Consider the following 25,619-nt stretch of genomic DNA (forward strand, 5'->3'; position numbering starts at 1 on the left):
CTCAAGCATTTTGAGCAGTCTGAAGCCTGAGCTTTTGGCTCACATGGATTACTCGTACATGTACTGATACGTTCACTTAAAACTCTGATTATCTTTATTATGAATGCATAAAGTAACAGGACATATGACAGAAAATTACGAAAAGCAAACAGGTCGACTCCAAGGGCCCTTGATGAATCCAGGTAGGATTATGTAGGAAGCTTAAGTTTAACATATTAGGGCATAATTTCCACTTTCCCTGATTAGAATGGACCATGGTGGTGTAAGAGGAATAAATATACTGTATGTCAAATGTAAAGGTGTGAGCCACTCTACTGGACAAAAAAACAGCCACCTGGTGTATGAGTTGCAGTTTCAGGTTTATCCTTTGACCCTGAAGTCTGCTTTCAAACAGCCAACTCAAGACTTCAAGACTCATAAGCCTGCGGGTGAAGTCAGTCCTATCGCACACCCCCCTCTTGAAAATTCATGCTTCCCCTAAACCCATAATTTCCATCTCTTAGGGAGGGAATTAGGTTACAAAAACCTCACTTTTCAAAGTTCTGGGAAAGCTTTAAATTTTATGAGAAGCCTCTGGATTAAAATACATAACAGGAAGAGCAAACAGCCAAAAATAAACAAATAATGTGATCTAGCAGATGTTCTACGGTACTACTGAATGCTCTTATTGGAAATGAAATTTTGAGCACACAATTTTTGAATACATTTGAGCATATTTTGTCATGTGTGAGCGGTGTGGCGAGCAGGGTTGACCCAAATGCAGAACTCGAAAGAAGGCAGGACTGAATTAAAGTGATGAGTTTATTTACAGAAAGTAATCCAAAAATATACAAAACTGAGGTTGACGAAGTGACAGCAAAACAGGGACAGAACCACACCTTCATGAGGGAGGACGCGACAAGGAATGGAGCAAACACAGGGGCTTAAATACACACAGGAGGTAATGTTGGGAAACAAAAACAGCTGGGGAACACAGGGCACAGGTGAACAGAATCTAACAAATTAAACAGGGGAAGCGAAACTAGACATGACACACAGGGAGCACTGGACTATCAAACTAAAACAGGAAGTAAACAAAGACACAAATGCAGACTGAGCACAACATGAGGAACTAACATAGTCAAGAGGCCAGTAACTAATAAACGCTGAACACCGAGACGTAGAAAGACAAGTGTTATGTTGCTCCCTTATAGTGTCAATAAGTAAACATTATTACTCGACACACAGAGCATAGAGGACAACTTCTTGCTGGTTCACTCGTTTTTTTTATTATCCTACTGTTGCTATGGTTACATTCAGAACCCCTGTATGCCCTAGTGGCGGTCTGCCCCTCTGGTGGTAAGTATTGGTAGGACATCTCTAGGTTCATACATCACATATCTCCTCCCCACTAAGATTTGTTGTCAGTAACAAAAACATTTCTTAGGAAACAAACGTAAGACATTATATCCCCTTTTAAACTACATGAGATTATTTCTTTCTTTACTTCTCCACAACATTACCAGAAAATAGGAGAGTTATGTCACGGCTTATAATCACTTCAAATATCAAAACTCAGAACCATTTAACAACATTCTACAAGAGCAAACATTCTTAAACATTCTTCAACTTTTTCTTTTCTTTTTTTTTTTTACAACATCTTGGAATGTCAACATTGTTCAACTCTTTTTTTTTTTTTTTTGTGGTTGTTAAGTTTACTGATCCCTGTAACGTACCGGCGGACGTGTGATCCTCACAGGATATCGTCGTACAGTCCCTGTTGTCTCTGAATGTTCTGTGTGTGTCATTTCTGTGGACTGTGGTGTCTTGAGTGTTTTGGGTGTTTTTGGTGGTGCATGTGGTGTGTGTGGCACTGTATCAGTATCCTCCTTCTGTTGAGGTGTATTTGGGTCAGGTGTGGTTGTCTGGGGAAGTGACAGCGGACAACTCACAGGAAAACTCCCTGCAGTCTCTGGTGGGTCTGACTCGGGCCGAGTCAGCATCTGGTCCACATGACGCTTCCAGACCCCTTGTGTTCCCACATGTACCTTGTAGGACACTGGTCCGGTCTTCTCGATCACCACAGCTTGCGTCCACTTATCCTCCCCCCTCCTATAATCACGCACGAGCACTGGCTCACCAAGTTCAAACTGTCTCTGTTTAGAGTGTACCTGGCGTCGTTGCTGTTGAGCCTCTTGTGACTGGTGCACTGTTCCAGCCATACTTGGTTTCAGGAAATCCAGTCGAGAATGCAGCTTGCGTCCGATGAACAGCATTGCAGGGCTTTCCTTGGTTGTTGCATGGGGGGTGTTACGGTAGGTCAGGAGGAACGTATCCAGATGCTGCTGCACTGGTGTAGTACCTCTGGAAGATTTCAGAGCGTGCTTGAAGGTTTGCACAAATCGCTCTGCCAAGCCATTGGAGGCAGGGTGGTATGGTGCTGAGCGAATGTGTTTGACTCCATTGGCTTTCAGAAACGTGCTGAATTCTTCAGAGCAGAACTGAGGGCCGTTGTCGCTTACAAGACTGTGTGGAATGCCATAGCGACTAAAAAGTCCCCTAAGCACTTGGATGGTTTTGCTGGATGTGGTGCTATCCATGATGTGCACCTCGGGCCATTTGGAGTGTGCGTCCACTATGACCAGGTACATGTGCCCTTCAAATGGACCTGCAAAGTCCACATGTATCCGTTCCCAAGGACTGGATGGCCACATCCACGGGTGTAAGGGTGCTAGGCCAGGGTCTTTCTGCACTCGTTGACATGAGTGGCATGATTTTGCTTGGTGCTCGATCTGGGAGTCGATGCTGGGCCACCAAACGTAGCTACGAGCTAAGCTCTTCATCCTTACTACACCTGGGTGTGCTGAGTGTAGCTCTGTCAGCACCCGGGGGCGCAGTTTGGGTGGCACAATCACTCTCAACCCCCACATAAGGCATCCGTGCTGCACAGTGAGATCATGGCGGCGCTGGAGATAGGGAGACAGCTCACCTGCGTCCTTTGCAGCTGGAAAACGACCAGTTGTGACCATTTCCATGACATGGGACAGGGTGGAATCCGACATGGTGTGACGCTTGATCTCGGCGTTGCTGACTGGCAATGTGTCCAACTGTGACGTGTAGAACACCTCCACTGCACCTTGTTTCTCACTGGGGGCATGAGGGAGCGGTAACCTTGACAGTCCATCAGCGTTGGCATGTAGGGCCCCCTTTCGGTACTCAGTGGTGTAATTGTGAGCGGAAAGCATGAGCGCCCAGCGTTGCATGCGAGCTGCAGCCATGGATGGTGTGCTTTTCACTGGACTGAAGATGGTTGTAAGCGGGCGATGGTCAGTGAGTAGCGTGAATGTATTGCCATACAGGTACTGGTGGAACTTGCGTACTCCAAAGACTATCGCTAACGCCTCCCTCTCAATCTGAGCGTAGTTTTGTTCTGCTTTGCTGAGAGTTCTGGATGCATAGGCGATGGGTTTTTCATCGCCATCCGGCATGACATGCGAGAGAACAGCTCCGACCCCATAGGGTGAAGCATCGCAAGCGAGACGGAGAGGCAACTCAGGGTTGTAGTGTGTGAGCACCTCTTGTGATACCAGGAGTGCTTTGGCTTTCTGGAACGCTGATGCACAGGCTGACGTCCACTGCCAATTCTTTTCTTTGTTCAGCAGTTCATTCAACGGCTTTAGCACAGTGGCCAGATCAGGGATAAAGCGTCCATAATAGTTTAGCATTCCTAGGAAAGATCGAAGTTTACTTACATCGCCTGGTGCTGGTGCTTCCACGATGGCACGTACCTTCTCCGGTGACTTGTGGAGCCCAGCAGCATCGATGATGTGGCCCAGGTATTCCACGGATTCCTGGAAGAAGAGACATTTCTCTTGCTTGAGGTGCAGGCCGTATTCCTCTAGCCTGCTGAGTACTGCATCCAGAATTTTCAGGTGTGTCTGCTTGTCAGGACCACTGACCAGTATGTCGTCCAGGTAGCAGTGAGTGTGTGGCAGTCCGAGGAGCACCTGGTCCATTGCCTTCTGGAACAAGGCGGGCGATGACGCTACACCAAACGGCAAGCGGTTGAAGCAGAACAGTCCTTTCTGTGTTGTGATGGTCAGCAACTTCTTGGAGCTCTCTTCTACTTCCATCTGTAGATATGCATTGGATAGATCCAGCTTACTGAAGCGTTGACCTCCAGCGAGAGAAGCGAACAAGTCCTCAATACGTGGAATTGGGTACTTGTCGATGCAGAGGGCTGGGTTGATGGTGACTTTGAAGTCCCCGCAGAGTCTCACGGCGCCGTCCTTCTTGTTCACGGGCACCACTGGCGTAGCCCAGTCACTATGCGCCACAGGTGAGATGACGCCAAGCTCAGTGAGGCGTGTCAGCTCAGCTTCCACTCGTGGTCGAAGAGCATATGGCACATTGCGTGGTGGGCAGAATTTGGGTACACTGTTTGGTCTTAGAGTGAGCCTGGCTTTCACTCCTCTCATGGTGCCTAACTTATCGGAGAAAACAGCGGAGTGTCTCTTTAACACTGTCTCTAAGCTGTCTGTCGTCTGTACTCAATTGCATGTACAGTCTTTAAGTCTCTCCAATTTAGTTGAATGGCTCTCAGCCACTCCCTGCCAAATAATGGTGGAGCATCCGCCTTCACCACATACAGTGGCAAGACAGCGTGTTGCTTGTTCAATGCCACTTGCACTTTAACAACTCCTTCTGGTGCCAAAGGCTCTCCTGTGTATGTCTTTAGTATGATATCAGTGGGTTGCAGAGGAAACTTATGCAGCTTTCGTTTGTACAGTTCCCAAGGAATCAATGACACTGCAGCCCCTGTATCCAATTCCATCTCCATTTTCTTTCCGTTAACTGTTGGCACTACTGATATGCGTGAATATTTCCCTTTCTGAGACACTGCATACAGTCCCAAGTCACTGTCACTATCCGATTTCGTTCCTTCACTTTCACTTTCATTCGCCTCGACGTGATGGATCTTTTTCTTTCTATCTTTCACGCTGCGTTTGTGTGCATGGCTTTTCTGTTCAGGCTTAATATCTTTGTTTTTATGTTCTCTTTCATGACTGCTTTTTGATTTACTCCTGCACATTCGTTTCGTGTGGCCCTTCCTCCCGCACTGGTGACATTCGCGGTCTTTGTACCAGCAGTCATCATCACTATGATTTCCCTTCCCACAGCGGCGGCATTTTTCACCTTGCGAAAACACTGCGTTTACTTTCAGGGAATTACTTAACTGCTGTACGTCGCGTGCTGCTGTCTCTGCTGACACTGCATGTTCAACAGCTTTCTTGAACGTGAGGTTTTCCTCAGTCAGAAGGCGTTTCTGCACAGCTTCGCATTTCAATCCGCAAACAAATCTGTCCCTCAGAGCGTCCTCTAGGTAAGCCCCGAACTCACAGTGTTCCGATAGCTTCTTGAGCACTGCTACATACTGTGCTACCGTTTCTCCTTCCCCCTGATTTCGCTTGTGGAACCTGAACCTCTCGGCTATAACAAGCGGTTTCGGTGCGAAGTGATCTTTAAGCACAGTCACAGCCTGTTTGTAAGTCATTGTGCCAGGTGCCACGGGAGCTACTAAGCTACGAAGCAGTCCATACGTTTTAGGTCCCATCACACTGAACAGTACTGAAACTTTCTTAGCCTCATGAATGTCATTAGCCACCACGTAATGCTCAAAACGTTCAATATACGTTGCCCATTGCTCACCAGACTCATCGAAAATGTCCATATGTCCATATATTCCAGCCATCATACGTCTTTCTGGGATTACGTGCACTGTAGATGAACTCGAAGCACTCGATGTCCTTGTATCCGCAGATGTAACACTAGCTGCACTCGGGTCATCCGATGATGGTTGGCTCATAGTTGATCAGCACATTAGCTATCCAAAAACGCGGGTGTTCATTTCGGTCCAAAAACTTGCACAAAGCTGACTTAACTTTCACAGCCAGTCGATGAAAAGTATTCCGAAATACACGACTCGTCGCCAATTTATGTTATGTTGCTCCCTTATAGTGTCAATAAGTAAACATTATTACTCGACACACAGAGCATGGAGGACAACTTCTTGCTGGTTCACTCGTTTTTTTTATTATCCTACTGTTGCTATGGTTACATTCAGAACCCCTGTATGCCCTAGTGGCGGTCTGCCCCTCTGGTGGTAAGTATTGGTAGGACATCTCTAGGTTCATACATCACAACAAGGAAAGGATACAAAATCCTAACTAAACTCAAAACCATAACAAACTGAAGACCGACATGAAAGAAACCAAATAAATACAATCAGAGATATAACAAAACATAACCAAAAGAACACAAAACACTGGGCCACCAGCCCCGGATTATGACATATTTATATAACTCTGCATCTCTCTTTCATTCTTACGCACAATGTTAAATAATAATTACTTAAATGTAACAACAGCAGAGAATAACTTCTTCATTTCACCTTGTTGTCTGCATATTAAATGGTTTCAGAAACTGATTAACAAAAGAAAAATTAGAGATGTATGAAAGATGTTAAATCAAAGAAAACTAACACCCAAATCAATTAACCCAAGCTACAATGTTATTAAGTAATATTTGTTTATAAATGTTTAAGAATGAAAATACTTTGTAAAACAGAGTATAACAGGCATAATTTTTAGTGTTAAACTGCTCTACAGCACTGATATATAGTCAATCAACATCTTTACTAAGATGATAACAAACGCAAGTTCAGATGCCAGCTTGACAGAATTTCCAGAGTTTGGGCTGGTGGTGGAGTTGGTGCTGCGACACACGAAGCTGCTGTCTTGGTCGGTGCCACTAGAGGTGAAGGTCACAAAGCTGGCATTTGCCCCTCCCACTTGATCTGTGATCCAAGTCTGAAATTCAGACACACGAGCATAGACCTCAGGGAAACCTGCCTGGGCACAAGGTATTCCAAAACTGGTTATACCAGCCTGGATCCACTTTAAACCCTGTTTGCATTGCAAAGGTCCACCAGAGTCCCCCTGAAAAGGATGAAACACAAAGATTAAGGAGGAGACTGTGGTATTATTTATTGTTTCCTTTTGTTATGGCTGTGATTTTTGTTTTGTTTGCACTTAGTTGTGTACAGCACTTTGGCCAATGGCATTTGATTTTAAAGTGCTTTATAAATAAAGTTGAGTTATAACTGGAACAGTGTAACACAACATCTTCTTAATTCAACATTTTAATCTTGTGCTACTCCATATTTACATTATATAGCTCAAATTGGCAATAAAATATTTTTTTTTAAAACTCATATTACACAAATTTCTTTTTGTTTCAACCTGACATGCTCCTTTGTTCGCTTGTCCCGCACAAATCATTTGCTGAGTGATGTTTGTTTCTGGTGCTGGGATGTAGTCACAACTGCACTGTTTGTTTCCAACAACAGGAACCTGAACTTCTTGGAGTGGTGTAGTACTTGGCAAAACCTCTGCAAAAGTGAAAGCATGAAATCAGTCATGTAGTCCCACAAATTCTAAAATATTTTCAACAAATTTGTGCCAAAAATGATTTTTTACACATAAGGACAAAATGATCGGCCCGCCTATGAAATTCCCAAGTATTTTTTTTAACAGAGCATTTCTAAACATAATAATAATCTTTAGAAATTTTTTTTTCAGAAAAACTAAAATCACCAGGGTCAAACCTCTGCTGTGCAATCATGTGCTTTAACTGTGTAAAGCTCAAAGCTTGTTGTATCAAAGGCTCTTATTTTGAAGGTGCACTGCTAGGGAAGTGGCGCAATCATCCCCAGTAGAGCCGTGAGCTGCACAGCCAGAAGTTGAGCTGCAGACTTTTCCTCCTTTCCTCCTCCTTTTTTCACCGTTACACACTTGTGGGGACTTAAGTATATTTCGCCTGAAACACGGTTGTTTTTTGTTGGAGAGTGTTTTATTGTGGCACTCCGAGTGTTAAGTGGATGCACGAAGTGAGTATCGTTCATATAGCCTATAGATAGTGTGTTTATTACGGCGCACCTAGCTAAGCATCGCTGCCGTGTTGCCGCCGTTCGGCAGCGGAGGTCTATTGTTTAAAACCTCGTGTATGCATATAATGTGAATGCTGACGTTAGAAGTGTTTAAACGTCCAGTGAGCTAACAGTTGTAACTCGGTATTAGATTGGGCCAGTAATTAGCGTTACTCCGCTGGAGAAGGGCCATGTGAGCCATGTGCTGTTGTTTGTTTAGTACCCGGTTTAGCTAGTAGAGGGAGCTATGACCCAGTTAACCTACTAGTGTGGTTAATATGCCTTCCTGTTGGTTTATTTAAGCTACAATTTTTCTGCACATTTTTTCTACTTGTGTGAATACCTTTATTATGGAGATGGTGACAGTGTGATTTATTATCATTATTTCAGAACTATGTGACAACACTGAGTGTGCAATAAATCACTGCAGTCATCTGACCTGCTGGCAAATACGTCATATCCTGTCATCATTCCGGTGTCCTGACCGACACCGCATCTTGTCTGCTGTATCAACCTAAACGAGCTAGCCAGAATCTCTTACCTCAGAAACAGTGGTCCTTCGAGCCGGATACAGCCTTCAAGATGCCATCAAAAGAAGAGCGCCTCGCGGATGTGAGACCCAGGCGTCAGGCACGTCGACCTACCAGGCTCCAGGATTATGAGGTGGACTACGTGGAGAATTGTCATTGAGACCCATCACCACAGAGACCGCCACCCTCCTCCGCTTCCCCAAAGCTGTCTGCCCTCCTCCCTCAGTATGGTCCAGTGAATCAGAGTCCCCGCTACTCATCTCAGCCACCCTCTGGTGGTTTCCCTAGGAATGCTGCTCACGTTGAGACACCTCAGCTAGCCCAAACCCACCTCCAGAGGAGAAACCTCGCCATGGACATCTTACCTGGAGCTCCCACCTCCCAGCTGTGGAGCCCTTATCGAGACCACGCCGTCCATCCAGATATCCGACGCATCCAGGAAGAGAACACAAAGCTGCTACAGTCCCAACAAGTTTTCCAGGCTACATTAAAGGAACTGCATGAAGCTCGGAAGGAGATGAGAGAGCTAATAGGTGAAGCCCACTCCTTGAGGGAGGACATGGAATGGTTCACTGACTCGGCCTCAAGTCACAGCAGCTACACCCCGATTGGAGCTTCAGCTGTGACCTCCCAGCCCAATCCTATGTTACAGCCTGACAGAGAAGACCAGGAGGATTGGCCTGAGCCCCCACCCTGGCCTGAACCTGAGGTTAATCTGCAGACTGACATGAGAAGTCCCAACCTGGGGCACCAAGACACACAGCAGAACCCCCCTCTTCACAGTTTCTCAGGGCGAGCCCAGTCAACCTATGAGCCCCCTATGTTCACCTCACCCCATTATCAGTTCACTCATCCTACCCCTTATGATCATGCCCTGCCTCATCCCCTGGTGCAGCCTCCTCAGTTACCCTCTCACCCTGCTCCTGTCTACCCAGACTCAAGACCCCCAGTTCTGCCCCAAGTTGCTCCTCCCCCTATGGCCACCAGGGTGATGCCCAGCTCCCTCCCCTCTAACCATCCTGTACAGCCCCCTGCGTCAGAACTGGTGTACAGAGGCCCCAAGCCTACGATCCCCAAGCTCATTCAGCCGGACCCCAGTGAGTTCGCTAGACTCCGCCTCGCCTTGGAGAATCTGCTCCCACCTGACTCTACAGAACTCTTCAGGTACCAGATCCTTGTAGATCACTTGAAGTTGGAAGAAGCTAAGCTAATAGCTGATGCTTATCTAAACTCCCCCACCCCCTACACTGACACAATGAGAGCTCTGTACGACCGATTTGGTCAGCCGCACCAACTAGCTTTGCAGAAGATAGCTAGTGTCCTAGAAGCCCCTGAAATCAGATGTGGTGACATTGCAGCATTTCAGAGGTTCTCTCTTCAGATCCAGTCCTTAGTCGGCCTACTCAAGACCTTTGGCTCAGAGCGAGAGATTGAACTTAACTGTGGCTCCCATGTAGCTCATCTCCTGACCAAGCTCCCAGCAGAACAGAGAGCTGACTTCCATCGCCATCGGTTCAAGCAACCTGGGACCTCACACACCCTGCATGACCTGTCAGAGTGGCTCAGCTACGAGTTCTGGTGCATGAGCTTTGACAGCCAAGTCAGTAAAAGAACCAACAGGGACAGACAGCCTCCTAGGTCCGATACTCGCTCTGGAAAACACATGGTGACGGTCCTACATGGTCTCGGAAAGCCAGTGGAGGATTTCCCTACCTCCAATCCTGTGAAGAAGCTGCCGCCAAAGAAAGCCTACTGTGCCTACTGTCAGAGTGGTGAACATTACCTCAGTCAGTGCAGTGAAGTTGCCAATCTTTCCAAAGAACAGCTCAAGGAGTGGATTCAAGTTAACAAGCGGTGCTGGCGCTGCACACGCAACCACCAAGCAGCTCAGTGCACGCTGAAGAAACCCTGCAGCACTTGCCAAGGTAAACACCTCCTAGCCCTTCGTGAGATAAACATGAGGCCCGAGAGAAACAAGAAGGAGGCTGCACGGAACGAAGAGAGCTGCCTGACTAGCTCAGCCTCCGACTCCCTCTACCTCGACCAACATGGAGCCAGCAATCGGGTCATGTTAAAGGTCGTCCCGGTGCTTCTACATCACGAAGGGCGTAGTCTCAGCACCTATGCGCTGCTGGACGATGGTTCAGAGCAGTCCATGCTGTTACCAGCGGCAGCCAAATCACTGGGAATAAAGGGGGCCCCCGAAGACCTTCCTCTGAGGACAGTCCGGCAAGACATCCATGTGCTTCATGGACGTAAGATATCCTTCTGTGTCTCTCCAGCTGCCAACCCAAAGGTCAGCTATAAGATCGACGGTGCCTTCACAGCTAACAGACTCAGCTTGGCCCAACATACCTACCCCATAGAACAACTTCAGAAGAAGTATAAGTATCTCCGTGGCCTCCCCATACCTGCCTTGAAGGATGCCAGGCCAGCGCTCCTCCTCGGCTCTGACCAGTCACATCTCATAACCCCTGTAGAACCAGTCAGGCTCGGTCTGCCTGGTGGCCCTGCAGCAGTCCACACCTGGTTGGGATGGACCCTCCAGGGTCCTGCCTGTATCATGGGGCGGCCAGCTGATTCAGTTCAGTGTCTCTTCACTTCTGTCCCTCCACAGATGGATGAGCTGTACCGCCACGTCGAGAGGCTCTGGCAGATGGACACTGTACCCCACCGACCGGAAAGAGAGGTGACCAGGTCGAAACAGGACCAGCAAGCGGTTGCATTGTTGGACGCCAAGACAGCCCGTACCGAGGTCGACGGAGTGAGGAGGTACGCTACACCACTGCTACGTCATGCGGCCATGCCTCCACTGCAGGCACCTAAGGCAGTGGTTCTCAAATAGTGGGGCGCGCCCCGATACCTGGGGGGGCGCGTGTGACCCTGGGGAACAGGCTTTTTTTTTTTTTGGGCCGTACTAGTATAAAGTGTAATTGCGCATCCACTACAGTAGGCGGCAGTGGCGCTGTCATTTTTACAACAGGTTTGCCTTGGTTAGCAGTGTTGAGTCAACAGAAAGCTCCGACTGCGTTCTGTCAATAGCCTCCGTTATTCAACATAACAACCCCCAACATGAAAAAGTTTTTAACAGGGATGAAAAGAAAAGCGGAGAGAGACAAAGATAATGACTCAAAAGAAAGTCACCCGAAAGCTAAGACGAGGAAATACGACGAAGCGTATTTAGCGCTTGGCTTCACTGTCACTACAGTTGGAGAAGAGGAAAGACCGGTGTGTTTGCTGTGTCTAAAAATGCTCGCAGCGGACAGCATGAAGCCAAATAAATTAGCGCGTCACTTAAATACGTTACACTCCAATCACGCCGGTAAGCCGCTAGAGTTTTTTCAGCGAAAACGTGCTGAATATTGCCAACAGTCATCCCGCTTTGTGAAGGCTACTTCAGTAAACCATCGAGCGCTGTTAGCATCATATAAGGTGGCGTACCAAATTGCGCAGTGCAAAAAGCCCCACACCATAGCAGAGGAGCTGATACTGCCTGCAGCATTAGACATGGTCTCTGTCATGCTGGACGACGCCAGTGCAGCAAAACTAAAAACTATCCCTCTGTCCAATGACACTGTCACCAGACGTATAGATGACATTGCTAACGATCTTCATGAATAGCTGGTAGATAAACTCAAAGACAAACGTTTTGCCTTACAATTTGATGAAGCAACTGACAGCAACAAAGACTGTCTGTTTATTGCTTATGTACGTTTTGAATTGTCAAACTCCCTGTGTGAGGATCTACTTTTTTGTAAATATGTCAGAGACAGAGCCACAGCTGAAGAGCTATTCAAAATTCTGGACTCCTTTTTGTCTGAGAATGGGCTAAAGTGGGAGAACTGCATTGGTGTTTGCAGTGATGGTGCACAAACCATGGCAGGGAAGAGAAAAGGACTTAGGGCACTCATCAAGACAGCCTCACCTCATGCTGAGTGGACACACTGTATTATACACAGAGAAGCACTTGCATCCAGGCAACTTTCCCCTGAATTAAGTGAGGTTATGACTGATATCATAGGTGTAGTCAATTTTATAAAGACTAGACCACTAAAAACAAGAGTCTTCTCTGCCATCTGTGAGGAGATGGGAGCCGAACATCAAGCTGTGCTCTATCACAGTGAAGCAAGGTGGTTGTCACGAGGAAAAGTCTTGTCCCGAGTTTTTGAGCTCAGAGAGCAAATAAGAGTGTTTTTTGAGCAGGAGCACAAGTATGAAGTGGCAGAAAAATTTTGTGATGAGAACTTCCTGGGAAAACTGGCCTACCTGAGTGACATATTTGGAAAGCTAAATGAACTGAATCTACAGCTTCAAGGGAAAGATAAACACCTCCCTCAGGTCACAGACAAGATTAGCTCTTTCACCCGAAAGCTTGCAATGTGGGGCAGGCAACTTGATGAAGGAAACACCGATTCATTTGAGAACCTGCATGAATTTGTGGACACTAATGACTATGATGCTATCTCAGTGATTCCACACATTAAGCAGCATATTTCTTCACTGATTGGATTCTTTAAAAAGTACTTCCCTGAAAACAGTTCCCAGTATGACTGGGTGAGAGACCCTTTCAGTGCACCAGCTCCAACTGGTTTCAGCTCTGCAGAAGAGGAGCAGTTCATTGACATGACGTCTGACTCCACATTGAGACTGAGGTTCACATCACAGACACTCAGTGCATTCTGGCTGAGTGTAGAGAGGCAGTATCCACTCTTAGGGGAGAAAGCTATAAGCATTCTGCTTCCTTTTTCAACATCTTACCTTTGTGAGATTGGCTTCTCTGCTGTTGCTGCACTGAAGACCAAGTACAGGTCCCAGCTAAACATTGAGCAGGAGCTGAGAGTTGCACTATCATGCTTCGAACCTCGCTTCGAAAAGCTGTGCACTGCAAAACGTGCTCATTGTAGCCATTAAACCTGACTTCCTCCTCATTTTGATCAAAAAAAGAAAGAAAAAATGAGCACAAATTGTTTAATTAATTTTTGTTTTGTAGGTTCAAGTGTTTTATATATTGTGCTCCTGAGTTAATGTTGCTGAACTGAATATAAATTAGTTATTATTTTTTTAGTTTTTGTAGTTTATTAGTTATTATAATTATTAAATATTATTTATTGATTTGATTTAATTTTGCAATGGTGCAATTAGTTGGTCAAACATGTTTACAGTTTAAACAAGGATTTATTTATTTTTAATTTCAGGCAATGATGCACTTAAAATCTTTTCTGTTGCAGACCTAAAACACAATTTAATAAAGTTATTCTTTGAAGTTTGACCATATGTCTTTCTTTTTTCTTTTCTTTAATGTTAATAAGGATAAAATGTTATGCAGAGATGGATAGTCACCGTGGGGAGTGGGGGGCGTGAATAGTTTTCTTCTTGCTAGGGGGGGCGTAACAGAAAATAATTGAGAAGCACTGACCTAAGGAGTCAGTCATGGCTCTTCTGCGAAGCACAGAACGACGACTCCTTAAAGATCCCGAGCGAGCAGCGATCTAAAGAGCAGAAATGCAGAAGCTCATTGACGCAGGTGCAGTGGAGGAAGTCACTCAAGAGGAACCACCTAGGGAGTGTTGGTACATTCCCCACCACCTCGTCTCTCACAATGGGAAGCATCGCCTCGTCTTTAACTGCTCTCACCAATACCTCGGCCAAACCCTGAACCAGTACCTGCTGCCTGGCCCCACCCTTGGAGCCTCGCTGGTGGGCGTCTTACTGAGGTTCCGGGAACACCCCATCGCAGTAAGTGGACACATCAAAGGGATGTTTCATCAAGTCCGCCTCCTCCCTGATGATCGCCCTCTACTGTGGTTCCTTTGGCGTGACCTGAAAGTCGACGAGCCCCCCAGAGTGTTTGAATGGAACGTCCTGCCCTTTGGCACAATTTGTAGCCCCTGTTGTGCTACATATGCACTGCAGCGCCATGTCACAGATCACAGCCAGCCTGAAGATATCGTGAGGTTTTCTGTCGACCACTGCTTCTACGTCGATAACTGCCTGCAAAGTGTGCATACGCCAGAAGAAGCCAAGCAGCTGGTGGATCGGCTTAGAGAGCTTCTGTCTTCAGCAGGCTTCGACCTCCGACAGTGGGCCTGCAATGAGCCGAGCGTCCTGGATCACCTGCCACAAGAGGCCCAATCACAGAGCTTAGACCTGTGGTTGGCACAAGACAAGACCAATCCTCAAGAATTCACCCTGGGTCTCAGCTGGAACTGGGAGAGAGACTCCCTGGGCTACAACATCTACAGAGTCCTAGCTTCACAGTACAACCCCTTAGGTTACCTCCTACCTTTCTCCACCAGGGCAAAGCTCATCATCCGCCAACTGTGGGATAAGCAGCGCAGTTGGGATGACCCGAACTTACCTGCAGCTCTGCTTCAAGCCTGGTCCACCTGGGAGGATGAGCTCCAGTTCCTACCTCTACTCACCTTTCCTCGAGCATATGTGCCCGCAGACTCTGACCACGACGCTGTCACTCGGGAAGTGCACATCTTCGCAGACGCCTCAGAACAGGCTTACGGAGCTGTGGCCTACCTGTGGACAGCGACCAAAGAGGGCCAGATTCACCTGTCCTTCATCCTTGCCCGTTCCAGAGTAGCCCCCAAACGCGTCCACTCCATCCCACGCTTGGAACTGTGCGCCGCCCTGGTAGCAGCCCAACTCGCCAGTCTCCTCACCAAAGAACTCACCCTGGAAGTGACTCACACCACCCTGTGGTCAGATTCTACCACGGTACTTACCTGGCTTCATTCCCAGTCCTACCGCTTCAAGGTGTTCGTCAGGGCAAGGGTGGCGGAGCTACAGGAGCTGACGGAGGATTGCACCTGGCGTTATGTGGACTCGGATCAAAATCCTGCAGATGACCTAACGAGAGCTCAAGGATCCAAACAGATGGTCCCAGGGACCTTCCTTCCTGCTACGAACGGTTGGAAGATGTTGATGTCCCCCTACATCCGGTCGTCCTCGATGCCACTCATCCAGTGACACATCTGCTTATCCAGAAGTACGACAGTGATCTGCATCACCCCGGTCCCGAGCGAGTTTTTTCAGAGCTGAGGAGATCATTCTGGATCATCAGAGGGCGAGAGGCAGTCCGTAAGCACCAACGAGCCTGCGCGGAGTGTCAGCGTTGGAGGGGCCAGCCCTCTGTTCCTAGGATGGCAGATCTTCCGGAAGCTCGCCTCAGGTTACACAAACCTCCCTTTTACTCCACCGGTGTGGATTGTTTTGGACCCATGCTGGTAAAGGTAGGCCGACGTCAAGAGAAATGCTGGGGAATTATCTTTAAGTGTTTGACGACCAGAGCTGTACATCTGGATCTTCTTCGGACCATGGATTCCAACGCCTATCTGATGGCGTTGAGACGGTTTACCACCAGAAGAGGAACCCCTGCTGAAGTGTGGTCAGACCAAGGGACCAACTTCAAAGGAGCCCAATGAGAGCTCAGAGAAGCCTTTGAGAACATGGTTCCAGCACTGCAACAGCAGCTTGCCCGTCAGAAGATCAAGTTCAATTTTAACCCCTCCTGCTGCGCCCCACTTCGGTGGAGTATGGGAGCGGGAAGTCCGGTCAGTCAATTCAGCACTTTACACGTGTGCAACCAGTTGCTGAGGACGTGCTATTCACCGTGCTCCTGGAGGTCGAAGCCATCCTCAACTCAAAACCGCTGGGCTACGTATCGGCTGACGCCGCAGACGTGGATCCGGTGACACCAAACAGTCTGCTCATGGGGCGGCCCGATAGTTCACTCCCGCAGGTGGTGTACCCAGAGACTGACATCCTGAGCCGCCGACGCTGGCGACATTCCCAGATCCTGGCGGATCAATTTTGGTCAAGATTCATAAGAGAATACCTGCCTGGCCTCCAGACGAGACAGAAATGGCAGTCCTCTCCTCCTGATCTGCAAGACGGGGCAGTTATCATGTTGGTGGAGCCACAGCTGCCACGGGCCCAGTGGCCAATTGGGCGTGTGGTCAAGTTCCATCGCAGTGATGCTGGTTGTGTCAGATCAGCTGATGTCAACATAAAAGGACACATCTTCACCCGGCCTGTAGCACGGTTGGTGATGTTACCAGCTCTCCCACCAGGAGAGGAAGATCCTCCTCCAATCTCCAGACCCCCTAAGACGGACTGAGCCTTTTATTTTATGCAAATGTGCCCATGCACATTTGGGGGCGGCTGTATCAAAGGCTCTTATTTTGAAGGTGCACTGCTAGGGAAGTGGCGCAATCACCCCCAGTAGAGCCGTGAGCTGCACAGCCAGAAGTTGAGCTGCAGACTTTTCCTCCTTTCCTCCTCCTTTTTTCACCGTTACACACTTGTGGGGACTTAATTATATTTCGCCTGAAACACGGTTGTTTTTTGTTGGAGAGTGTTTTTATTGTGGCACTCCGAGTGTTAAGTGGATGCATGAAGTGAGTATCGTTCATATAGCCTATAGATAGTGTGTTTATTATGGCGCACCTAGCTAAGCATCGCTGCCGTGTTGCCGCCATTCGGCAGCGGAGGTCTATTGTTTAACCTCGTGTATGCATATAATGTGAATGCTGATGTTAGAAGTGTTTAAACGTCCAGTGAGCTAACAGTTGTAACTCGCCATTAGATTGGGCCGGTAATTAGCGTTACTCCGCTGGAGAAGGGCCATGTGAGCCATGTGCTGTTGTTTGTTTAGTACCCGGTTTAGCTAGTAGAGGGAGCTATGACCCAGTTAACCTACTAGTGTGGTTAATATGCCTTCCTGTTGGTTTATTTAAGCTACCATTTTTCTGCACATGTAAAGGAAAGACATGTATATTTTTTCTACTTGTGTGAATACCTTTATTATGGAGATGGTGACAGTGTGATTTATTATTATTATTTCAGAACTATGTGACAACACTGAGTGTGCAATAAATCACTGCAGTCATCTGACCTGCTGGCAAATACGTCATATCCTGTCATCATTCCGGTGTCCTGTGTCACATCCTGGGCCGTTTGCCCAGCGTTTTGTGTTTAGTTTATTTCCTGAGCTTCTCCTCCCAGTATGTTTGTCTTGTTCCCCGTGTTGTGACTCGTCTGCGTGTTCCTTGGTTTATCACTTCCTGTTTTATTTTGTCAGTATGATTTCCCTGTGCTTCGTGTCTAGTTTTGCTTCCCCCCGTGTGATTAGTTTCATTTGCCTCACCTGTTGTTCCCTGCTGTTTCCTCTTGCCCTGATTACCCATTGTGTATTTAAGCCCTCAGTTTTCATTTGTTCTCTGTCGCGTCGTTGATGTTGTGTGCCCGTGTGTTCCTGTGCTCCCTGTGGTTCCCCTTCGTCTCCCTTCTGAATGGTTTTTGTATTGTTTTTCCCTACATTAATAAATGCCTTTAAGTTATGCCCATCTCCGGAGTCCTGCATGTTTGTCCTTCCTCGTCCGTTTCCTCCCCGGCCATGACAGAACGACGCGACCATACTAAAGACCTGGCTAGCTCCGGCTACTTCAACGGCACTCGTCTGGCGCTGGGGGGCCCAGCATTTCAGAACAGTGCCCGTCAGCGTCCTTCATCTGCGGCTCCGCTCACTGGCTTCCCCCTTCCACTGCAGTCGCGGCGGCCACGGAGGAGGGGGAGTTCCCGGCAGCATCGGTGGGGGGCCCCCCCAGACCCGAGCGGTATAACGCCGCGGATATTGTCACCGCGTCATGCGCAAACTACCGTCTCTGTGAGTAAGACTGACTCCAGTATCACAACCGTTTGGGATAAGGGGCTTTCTCATACCACCAGCTGCCAGCCAGATCTCTCTTGGCTACCCGCCGATGTAGAGATAATCGATTCTCCCCTGATGGTGGACATTTTGGAGGCAGAAACTCATGCATCTCGGCCCAACAGAACAAAACAACCCACTAACAAGGACAAACGTTCACAGGACCCCGCTGCTTTTCCCCTCCCTGAGGTGGCAAAGCAGACCATCATTCGGTGGGTGGACTCGTTGGTCTTTGAGCTGCTGTCTGACCCATGCGAGATTGAGCAAAAAGCTATCACAGCCAAACTGCAAGGGCTAGTGTGTGACCATCCTTGGCTGCTGGACTCTCTGCATGGGCTCGTGAAAGACTTTGTCATCACCACCCTTCATCCACAGCCAGCGCCACAGACCTTAGCTGTAGCTCCAGCCTTCTCGTCTCCCCAGTCAGCTGTAGCGCCAGCTCCTCCTCAGTCGCAGTGTTCCCAGTCAGCTGTAGCTCCAGCTCCTCCTCAGTCGCAGTGTTCCCAGTCAGCTGTAGCTCCAGCTCCTCCTCAGTCGCAGTGTTCCCAGTCAGCTGTAGCTCCAGCTCCTCCTCAGTCGCAGTGTTCCCAGTCAGCTGTAGCTCCAGCTCCTCCTCAGTCGCAGTGTTCCCAGTCAGCTGTAGCTCCAGCTCCTCCTCAGTCGCAGTGTTCCCAGTCAGCTGTAGCTCCAGCTCCTCCTCAGTCGCAGTCTCAGACCCCTCAGTTAGCTCCAGCTCCCTCTGCTCACCCTGCTCCCGCTCCCTTGGCTCCAGCTCCCCCTGCACCCGTACCTGTTCCGCGGGTGGGGGCAGCCACGGACGGGCTGACCTCTGCACCCGTACCTGTTCCGCGGGTGGGGGCAGCCACGGACGGGCTGACCTCTGCACCCGTACCTGTTCCGCGGGTGGGGGCAGCCACGGACGGGCTGACCTCTGCACCCGTACCTGTTCCGCGGGTGGGGGCAGCCACGGACGGGCTGACCTCTGCACCCGTACCTGTTCCGCGGGTGGGGGCAGCCACGGACGGGCTGACCTCTGCACCCGTTCCTGTTCCGCGGGTGGGGGCAACCAGGTCCAAGCCTTCGCATTGGTTTTCAGCGTTAGCGGCAGCAGCAGGGTCTCCCTCAGCCTCAGCTCTCCCTAGCTCTCAGTCTGTCTCCACGCAGTCAGCTCTCCCTAGCCCTCAGTCTGTCTCCACGCAGTCAGCTCTCCCTAGCTCTCAGTCAGTTTCCACGCAGTCAGCTCTCCCTAGCTCTCAGTCAGTTTCCACGCAGTCAGCTCTCCCTAGCTCTCAGTCAGTTTCCACGCAGTCAGCTCTCTCTAGTTCTCAGTCAGTTTCCACGCAGTCAGCTCTCTCTAGCTCTCAGTCAGTTTCCACGCAGTCAGCTCTCTCTAGCTCTCAGTCAGTTTCCACGCAGTCAGCTCTCTCTAGCTCTCAGTCAGTCTCCACGCAGTCAGTCTCCACGCAGTCAGCTCTCGCTAGCTCTCAGTCAGTCTCCACGCAGTCGGCTCTCCCTCAGTCTGCTCCCACGCAGCCAGCAGCTCTCCCTCGCCCTCAGTCAGCTCTAGCTCCAGTCGCTCTCCCTCGCCCTCAGTCAGCTCTAGCTCCAGTCGCTCTCCCTCGCCCTCAGTCAGCTCTAGCTCCAGTCGCTCTCCCTCGCCCTCAGTCAGCTCTAGCTCCAGTCGCTCTTCCTTGGTCCCCAGTGTCAGCAGTTTCAGTGCCCTCTCAGTCAGTTCCCTCAGCTCCTGCCCTCTCTAGCTCGCAGCCTGCTCCCACGCAGTCTGCCCTCTCTAGCTCGCAGTCTGCTCTTTCTGTCTCCCGGCCTGCTTCCACGCAGCCAGTCGTCTCCCGGCCTGCTTCCACGCAGCCAGTCGTCTCCCGGCCTGCTTCCACGCAGCCAGTCGTCTCCCGGCCTGCTTCCACGCACTCAGCTTCCCCAGGGTCAGCTCCCACGCACTCAGCTTCCCCAGGGTCAGCTCCCACGCACTCAGCTTCCCCAGGGTCAGCTCCCACGCACTCAGCTTCCCCAGGGTCAGCTCCCACGCACTCAGCTTCCCCAGTGTCAGCTCCCACGCACTCAGCTTCTTTGTCTCAGCCCCGGTCTCTCCCGTCGACTGCTGTTGAGTCTCTGGTCTCTGAGTCAGAGTCCCAGTTAACTCCCATGTCGCCATCATCCTCACCATCAGACTCACCCGCACTATGCCTTGCAAAGCAGCCCCAGCCTGGGCATCCAGTGTTCGAGCATCCGGAGAGTCCTGCTCAGTCCGAGCCGCCAGAGTCCTCAGAGTGTTCCGCTCAGTCCGAGCCGCCAGGGGGTCCCGCTCAGTCCGAGCCGCCAGGGGGTCCCGCTCAGTCCGAGCCTCCGGAGTCTTCGGAGTGTTCCGCTCAGTCCGAGCCGCCAGGGGATCCCGCTCAGTCCGAGCCGCCAGGGGGTCCCGCTCAGTCCGAGCCGCCAGGGGGTCCCGCTCAGTCCGAGCCGCCGGAGTCTTCGGAGTGTTCCGCTCAGTCCGAGCCGCCAGGGGGTCCCGCTCGGTTCGGACCTTCCGAGTTTCCTGTGTCCTTGACCGCCCTGGGCTCAGGGGAGTCCGGGCATGTTGCGGCTCTGGTGAGTCGTCGTCGTCGCCGCCGCCGCCGCCGCTGGGAGCGCGGTTGGCCTCCAGTGTCTTCTCCTCGTCTCCGCCGCCGCCGCTGGGAGCGCGGTTGGCCTCCAGTGTCTTCTCCTCGTCTCCGCCGCCGCCGCTGGGAGCACGGTCGGCCTCCGGTGCCTGCTCCCCGTCGCCGCCGCCGCTGGGAGCGCGGTCGGCCTCCAGTGACTCCCCCTCGTCATCGCCGCCGCCGCTGGGAGCACGGTCGGCCTCCAGTGACTCCCCCTCGTCGTCGCCGCCGCCGCTGGGAGCGTGCTCAGCCTCCAGTGATTCCTCCTCGTCCTCGTCGCCGCCGCCGCTGGGAGCGCGGTCGGCCTCCCTCGTTGGGACTTTGCTTTGTGGCCCCTTGGCCTCTGCGGCTTCCTGAACTGTGTGTTTTTTGTTTTGGATTTCCCATTGACTCCCCTGAACTGTGGACTGTTTTTTCCCCTGCTCTTTTGTTTTGTTTTGTTTTGTTTTAGCTCCTGCTCTGTTCGTGGACTTTGACCCATGTGTTGGATTTTGGAGTTCCCCAGCCTTGTGCCGTCACTTTTGTTTCATCCTGTTTTTGCTTCTCGTCCCCGTGTTTTGTTCTTGTTTGGACTGTGTTGCCTCTGCTCTGCCTCATTTTGATGCCCCATGTTGGACTGTCTCCGGCCTTGTGCCGTCGCCTTTTGTTCTGGTCCTGTGTTTTTGTTTTCTTCCTGTACGGGTTTGATTTGTTTTGTTCACGCCCTGTGATTTCTGTTTTGCTCCCTGTCTTTGTTTTTGTTTCGGGCCCTCCCTCCTGGTCCCCCGCCTCCCGCCCTTGTCTGGTTTTGTTTCCTGGTTTTGGCCGTCGGGAGCCGGCCTTTAAGGGGGGGGTACTGTCACATCCTGGGCCGTTTGCCCAGCGTTTTGTGTTTAGTTTATTTCCTGAGCTTCTCCTCCCAGTATGTTTGTCTTGTTCCCCGTGTTGTGACTCGTCTGCGTGTTCCTTGGTTTATCACTTCCTGTTTTATTTTGTCAGTATGATTTCCCTGTGCTTCGTGTCTAGTTTTGCTTCCCCCCGTGTGATTAGTTTCATTTGCCTCACCTGTTGTTCCCTGCTGTTTCCTCTTGCCCTGATTACCCATTGTGTATTTAAACCCTCAGTTTTCATTTGTTCTCTGTCGCGTCGTTGATGTTGTGTGCCCGTGTGTTCCTGTGCTCCCTGTGGTTCCCCTTCGTCTCCCTTCTGAACGGTTTTTGTATTGTTTTTCCCTACATTAATAAATGCCTTTAAGTTATGCCCATCTCCGGAGTCCTGCATGTTTGTCCTTCCTCGTCCGTTTCCTCCCCGGCCATGACATCCTGACCGACACCGCATCTTGTCTGCTGTATCAACCTAAACGAGCTAGCCAGAATCTCTTACCTCAGAAACACTTGTAAACACAAGCTAATTTGCACACAGTATAAAAACTTAAGCAAGTGTTTGAGCTGTCACTTGAGAACGCATCATGCCATTATTGACTGGCCTGCACAAAACCCTGACTTGAGTTCCATTGAAAATCTAAAGGGTGAACTGAAGATCTTATCTGTAATATCCAAACTCCTCCTGACTTTGTAGTAGGGCAGCCCTTTACATTTCCTCAATTTGAAGCCAAATTGTAGTTTCATATCCTTTTTTCCCCCATATCTGTCTAGTAGTTCAGGCACCAAATCTTAATGTATGAACTGCCTGGCTTGTACTGTGATAAACTTTATTAAAAACTTTTTAAAGAGTTAGCAAAATTATTTGAAACACAAATAAAACTAAATAACAAGAAAACTAATATGAATACTTCCACCGCCACCAGCTACACAACCTTAAATGAATTCTCACCATTTTTTCCAAGTTTGCCCCAGCCAGTGATCCAGCAGGATGTGGAGTTGTAGAACTGGCTGGAGTTACTCGCCAAGCAGATGGGTCTGATGTAGTCAGTGAAAGTGATGGGGCTGCTGAGCCGCATTAGGGCAATGTCATTGTTCAAAAATGTATTGTTGAAGTTTGGATGGACAATGATCTTGGACACACGCCGACTCACTTCATGAGCATTAGGGCCAGCCTGAGTCTCTCTTCCAAAGTAGAGAGTCCATTCACTAAGTGTATTTCTGTATTAAAACAATAATAATAAAATCAGTCCATGCAAGTAGAATGTTTTTCTCATTTTAGAATAAGCTGCCCTACCCTCATCTATTGCAATCTGTTTTGAGGAGGGAGTGATAGAGGAATGGACAGACAGGCAGGCAGGCAGATAGACAGATACACAGACAGGCAGGCAGATAGACAGACGGCTAGACAGGCAGATAGACAGATGGATAGACAGGCAGACAGACAGGCAGGCAGATAGACAGACAGATAGACAGACAGACAGATGGCGACATAGATAGATGCCCAAGGAAGCAAATACCATAAGAACTTCATTTATGACTCAGGTCACAACTATGACACAGCTTTACACCATATCCTTCCTCTTCGCTGTTTCGCCACCTTTCTGTCTGTCTCTGCTATGACTGTCAAGAAAAGCTAAAAATCTTAAATCTAAGTAATAACTAAAGCAATATAACAGCAACTATTTTAAAATATACACCTGTATCCCCAAGACTGGAAAGAAGAGCCAGGCATACAAATCAGGACTCCAGAGACCTTAAGTTGAACCAAACACCGCATCAGGTGGACTTCTCGTGGTCCAGATCAACTCCCGGTAGCTGATCTGAGTGTCAATTAAGCAGACGTGTTGCTTATTTGACAGTAAAATCAGTCACCACTTGCTGTTGTTGAGAGAACAACAGCAATATCAGAGTAAGGAGCATGTTTTGGAGCATGAATGAGTCAGACACATGACAGAGACAGAGGCTTGTTTTGTGTGTGAAATCAAAAGTCAAACTGAGATTCCTGCTTTGTTATGTTTATGAAAATGTGAAGCACTATCATTTTGTAAACTTAATCAAGTGGTTTTGTTGCAGAAAAATGACCCAAACTGCAAATTAATACATAAAACATAAAAGAAATTTAATAAAAAGTTAAAAAAAGAACTCTAAATACAAAATTCAACTTTGAATTTTAGATTCACATGAACACAGTCCAGTCTTATGAGTTAAAGCCTTGTATTTGACCTAAATATGCACTAACTCTCACTTTCTATACCCAATGACTTCCACATCTACATTGTAGCAAATATATAAAGAGTTTTGCAACAAAACTTAAAATGTGAATGACTGAGACAGAAACAGAAAGGGTGAGTTCCTGCATCAGGCTCAATAATATCCAGCAGCATAATTGCAAAGTCCATCTAGAAGATACAATCATGTAAAAAAAAAAAAAAAAAAATCTGAATCTGTAATCTCACGAATCTGTTAGGACCCTTTTTACTTCAGCCCCGCTAATTAATTCATATGCTTCACTGACGTTTGAATTCTTTGAGGTGTGCTGAACAATGTAAAGAATCTGACAGCTTCTCAGTCTAGAAAATACTTAACTTGTAACACGACATCACCGCAGTTCCTTCCAGTGAAAACACAGAATAAAAAATAGAATGAGCATGTCTTACGTTACAATGCAGTGGGCTGCAGTTAGTACCCACTGGTCACTGATGAGGGTCCCTCCACAGATATGAAATGTGAGGTGTAGACTGACCTGCCAGGGCCATGACCCAGCTGTGGCATTCTGACCACCCACTATTCTCGTATTGAGAGGTGCCACCCCGCATTCTGACAGCACAGACAACTGGGTGTCAACTGATATGCAGTACAGTCTCCCAGAGATGATTTTTATCACATTTGTACGAACCTTCAGAGCATTTTCTTGATTGTATGGAATATATGAAATGTGATGTGCTTACCCTGGGCCTTTGACCCTGTAGGAATAAGAGAACAAGTTACTAGAAATTATAATCCCAGTGAATCTTGCCATAACGCTAGTGTCGGCCACAAGATGGCACTAGAGTTCCAGTTGCTTCTTTGAACTGTAAATACAACTGAGGTGCTAATAGTTCTATGAGTTCTTTGATTTATAAAGCTGTTCTTCAGACGACTCCATCTTATTTATCATCGCTTTTAATCATGAATAATAGGGGCTGCATTCCCAGGACTTTTATCATTTTACCGTTCTCAAGGTCAGAACAGAAATGGGGAAGAAAACGTTTAGATTTTCTGCTCTGAGTACATTGAACTTTTTGCAATCAGAGCTTAAATTCCAAAGTCTGGTATCACTGAATGTATTCAAATCCATGATAAATTCCATTACAACCAGGCTCCAGGAGTGCAAATGTTTAATTAGTCTTGCAAACTCTTAACTATTTTTGAAAATTTAATTATTTGTATTTTTTTCTTTGTGTACTTTTGCATAATTTTTGTGTTGAAACTTTATGTGTTGCCCCTCTTTTGCCAGGTCTGTCTTACAAAAGAGATCTTGGATCTCAATGGGACAAACCTGGTTAAATAAAAGTTATAATAATAATAATAAAGTTCTTAGGTCATATTTTACTTTTTGGGACTATTTTCTAGTCAACAAATCTGACCTGCAGGTCATACTGTATTTCCATCAAACAACACTGATCATCAGTGCTTGTTGAAAACATTTTAGACATTACTAATAAGAATTATTAAAAATAAAAATAAGCTTTCAAACAGGATATTTAATGCTTCTAAACAGATTGGGGCTCACCTTGCAAAGTGATGACCTCGCACACCAAGAGTATCAGAACTGTCCAGGCTGCCATGTCGTACACTCACAGTCACGTTGTATTTACAATAAGCAGAGAAACAAACTGTATTCAAGTT

The 25,619-nt window shown here is 48.3% G+C and overlaps 1 protein-coding gene and 1 pseudogene across 1 annotated transcript; both read right to left on the bottom strand.

Moving 5' to 3' along the window:
* Positions 1–1,554: 1,554 nt before the first annotated feature.
* On the bottom strand, positions 1,555–5,731 carry LOC115798400 (uncharacterized protein K02A2.6-like; annotated as a pseudogene).
* A 115-nt stretch (positions 5,732–5,846) lies between these two features.
* On the bottom strand, positions 5,847–25,619 carry LOC115797833 (tryptase). Its single transcript, XM_030754354.1, has 6 exons — positions 25,504–25,619; positions 24,680–24,694; positions 24,389–24,548; positions 22,681–22,949; positions 7,281–7,429; positions 5,847–6,977 (listed from the first exon to the last, which is right to left on the bottom strand). Exons 1-6 carry the CDS (start codon positions 25,556–25,558, stop codon positions 6,642–6,644), a joined length of 984 nt encoding a protein of 327 aa, XP_030610214.1. The 5' UTR covers positions 25,559–25,619; the 3' UTR covers positions 5,847–6,641.

Source organism: Archocentrus centrarchus, chromosome 19 (genome assembly GCF_007364275.1).
Source record: "Archocentrus centrarchus isolate MPI-CPG fArcCen1 chromosome 19, fArcCen1, whole genome shotgun sequence".
NCBI classification, from domain to species: domain Eukaryota; kingdom Metazoa; phylum Chordata; class Actinopteri; order Cichliformes; family Cichlidae; genus Archocentrus; species Archocentrus centrarchus.

Excerpts from the sequence above, each read along its gene's own strand:
- LOC115797833 (XM_030754354.1), bottom strand. The coding sequence starts at position 25,558 with ATGGCAGCCTGGACAGTTCTGATACTCTTGGTGTGCGAGGTCATCACT. Across the intron at positions 22,950-24,388 it reads GCAGCCCACTGCATTGTAAC|AAATACACTTAGTGAATGGA; the intron begins GTAAGACATGCT and ends GTTTTAATACAG. Across the intron at positions 7,430-22,680 it reads GGGCAAACTTGGAAAAAATG|AGGTTTTGCCAAGTACTACA; the intron begins GTGAGAATTCAT and ends TCACTTTTGCAG.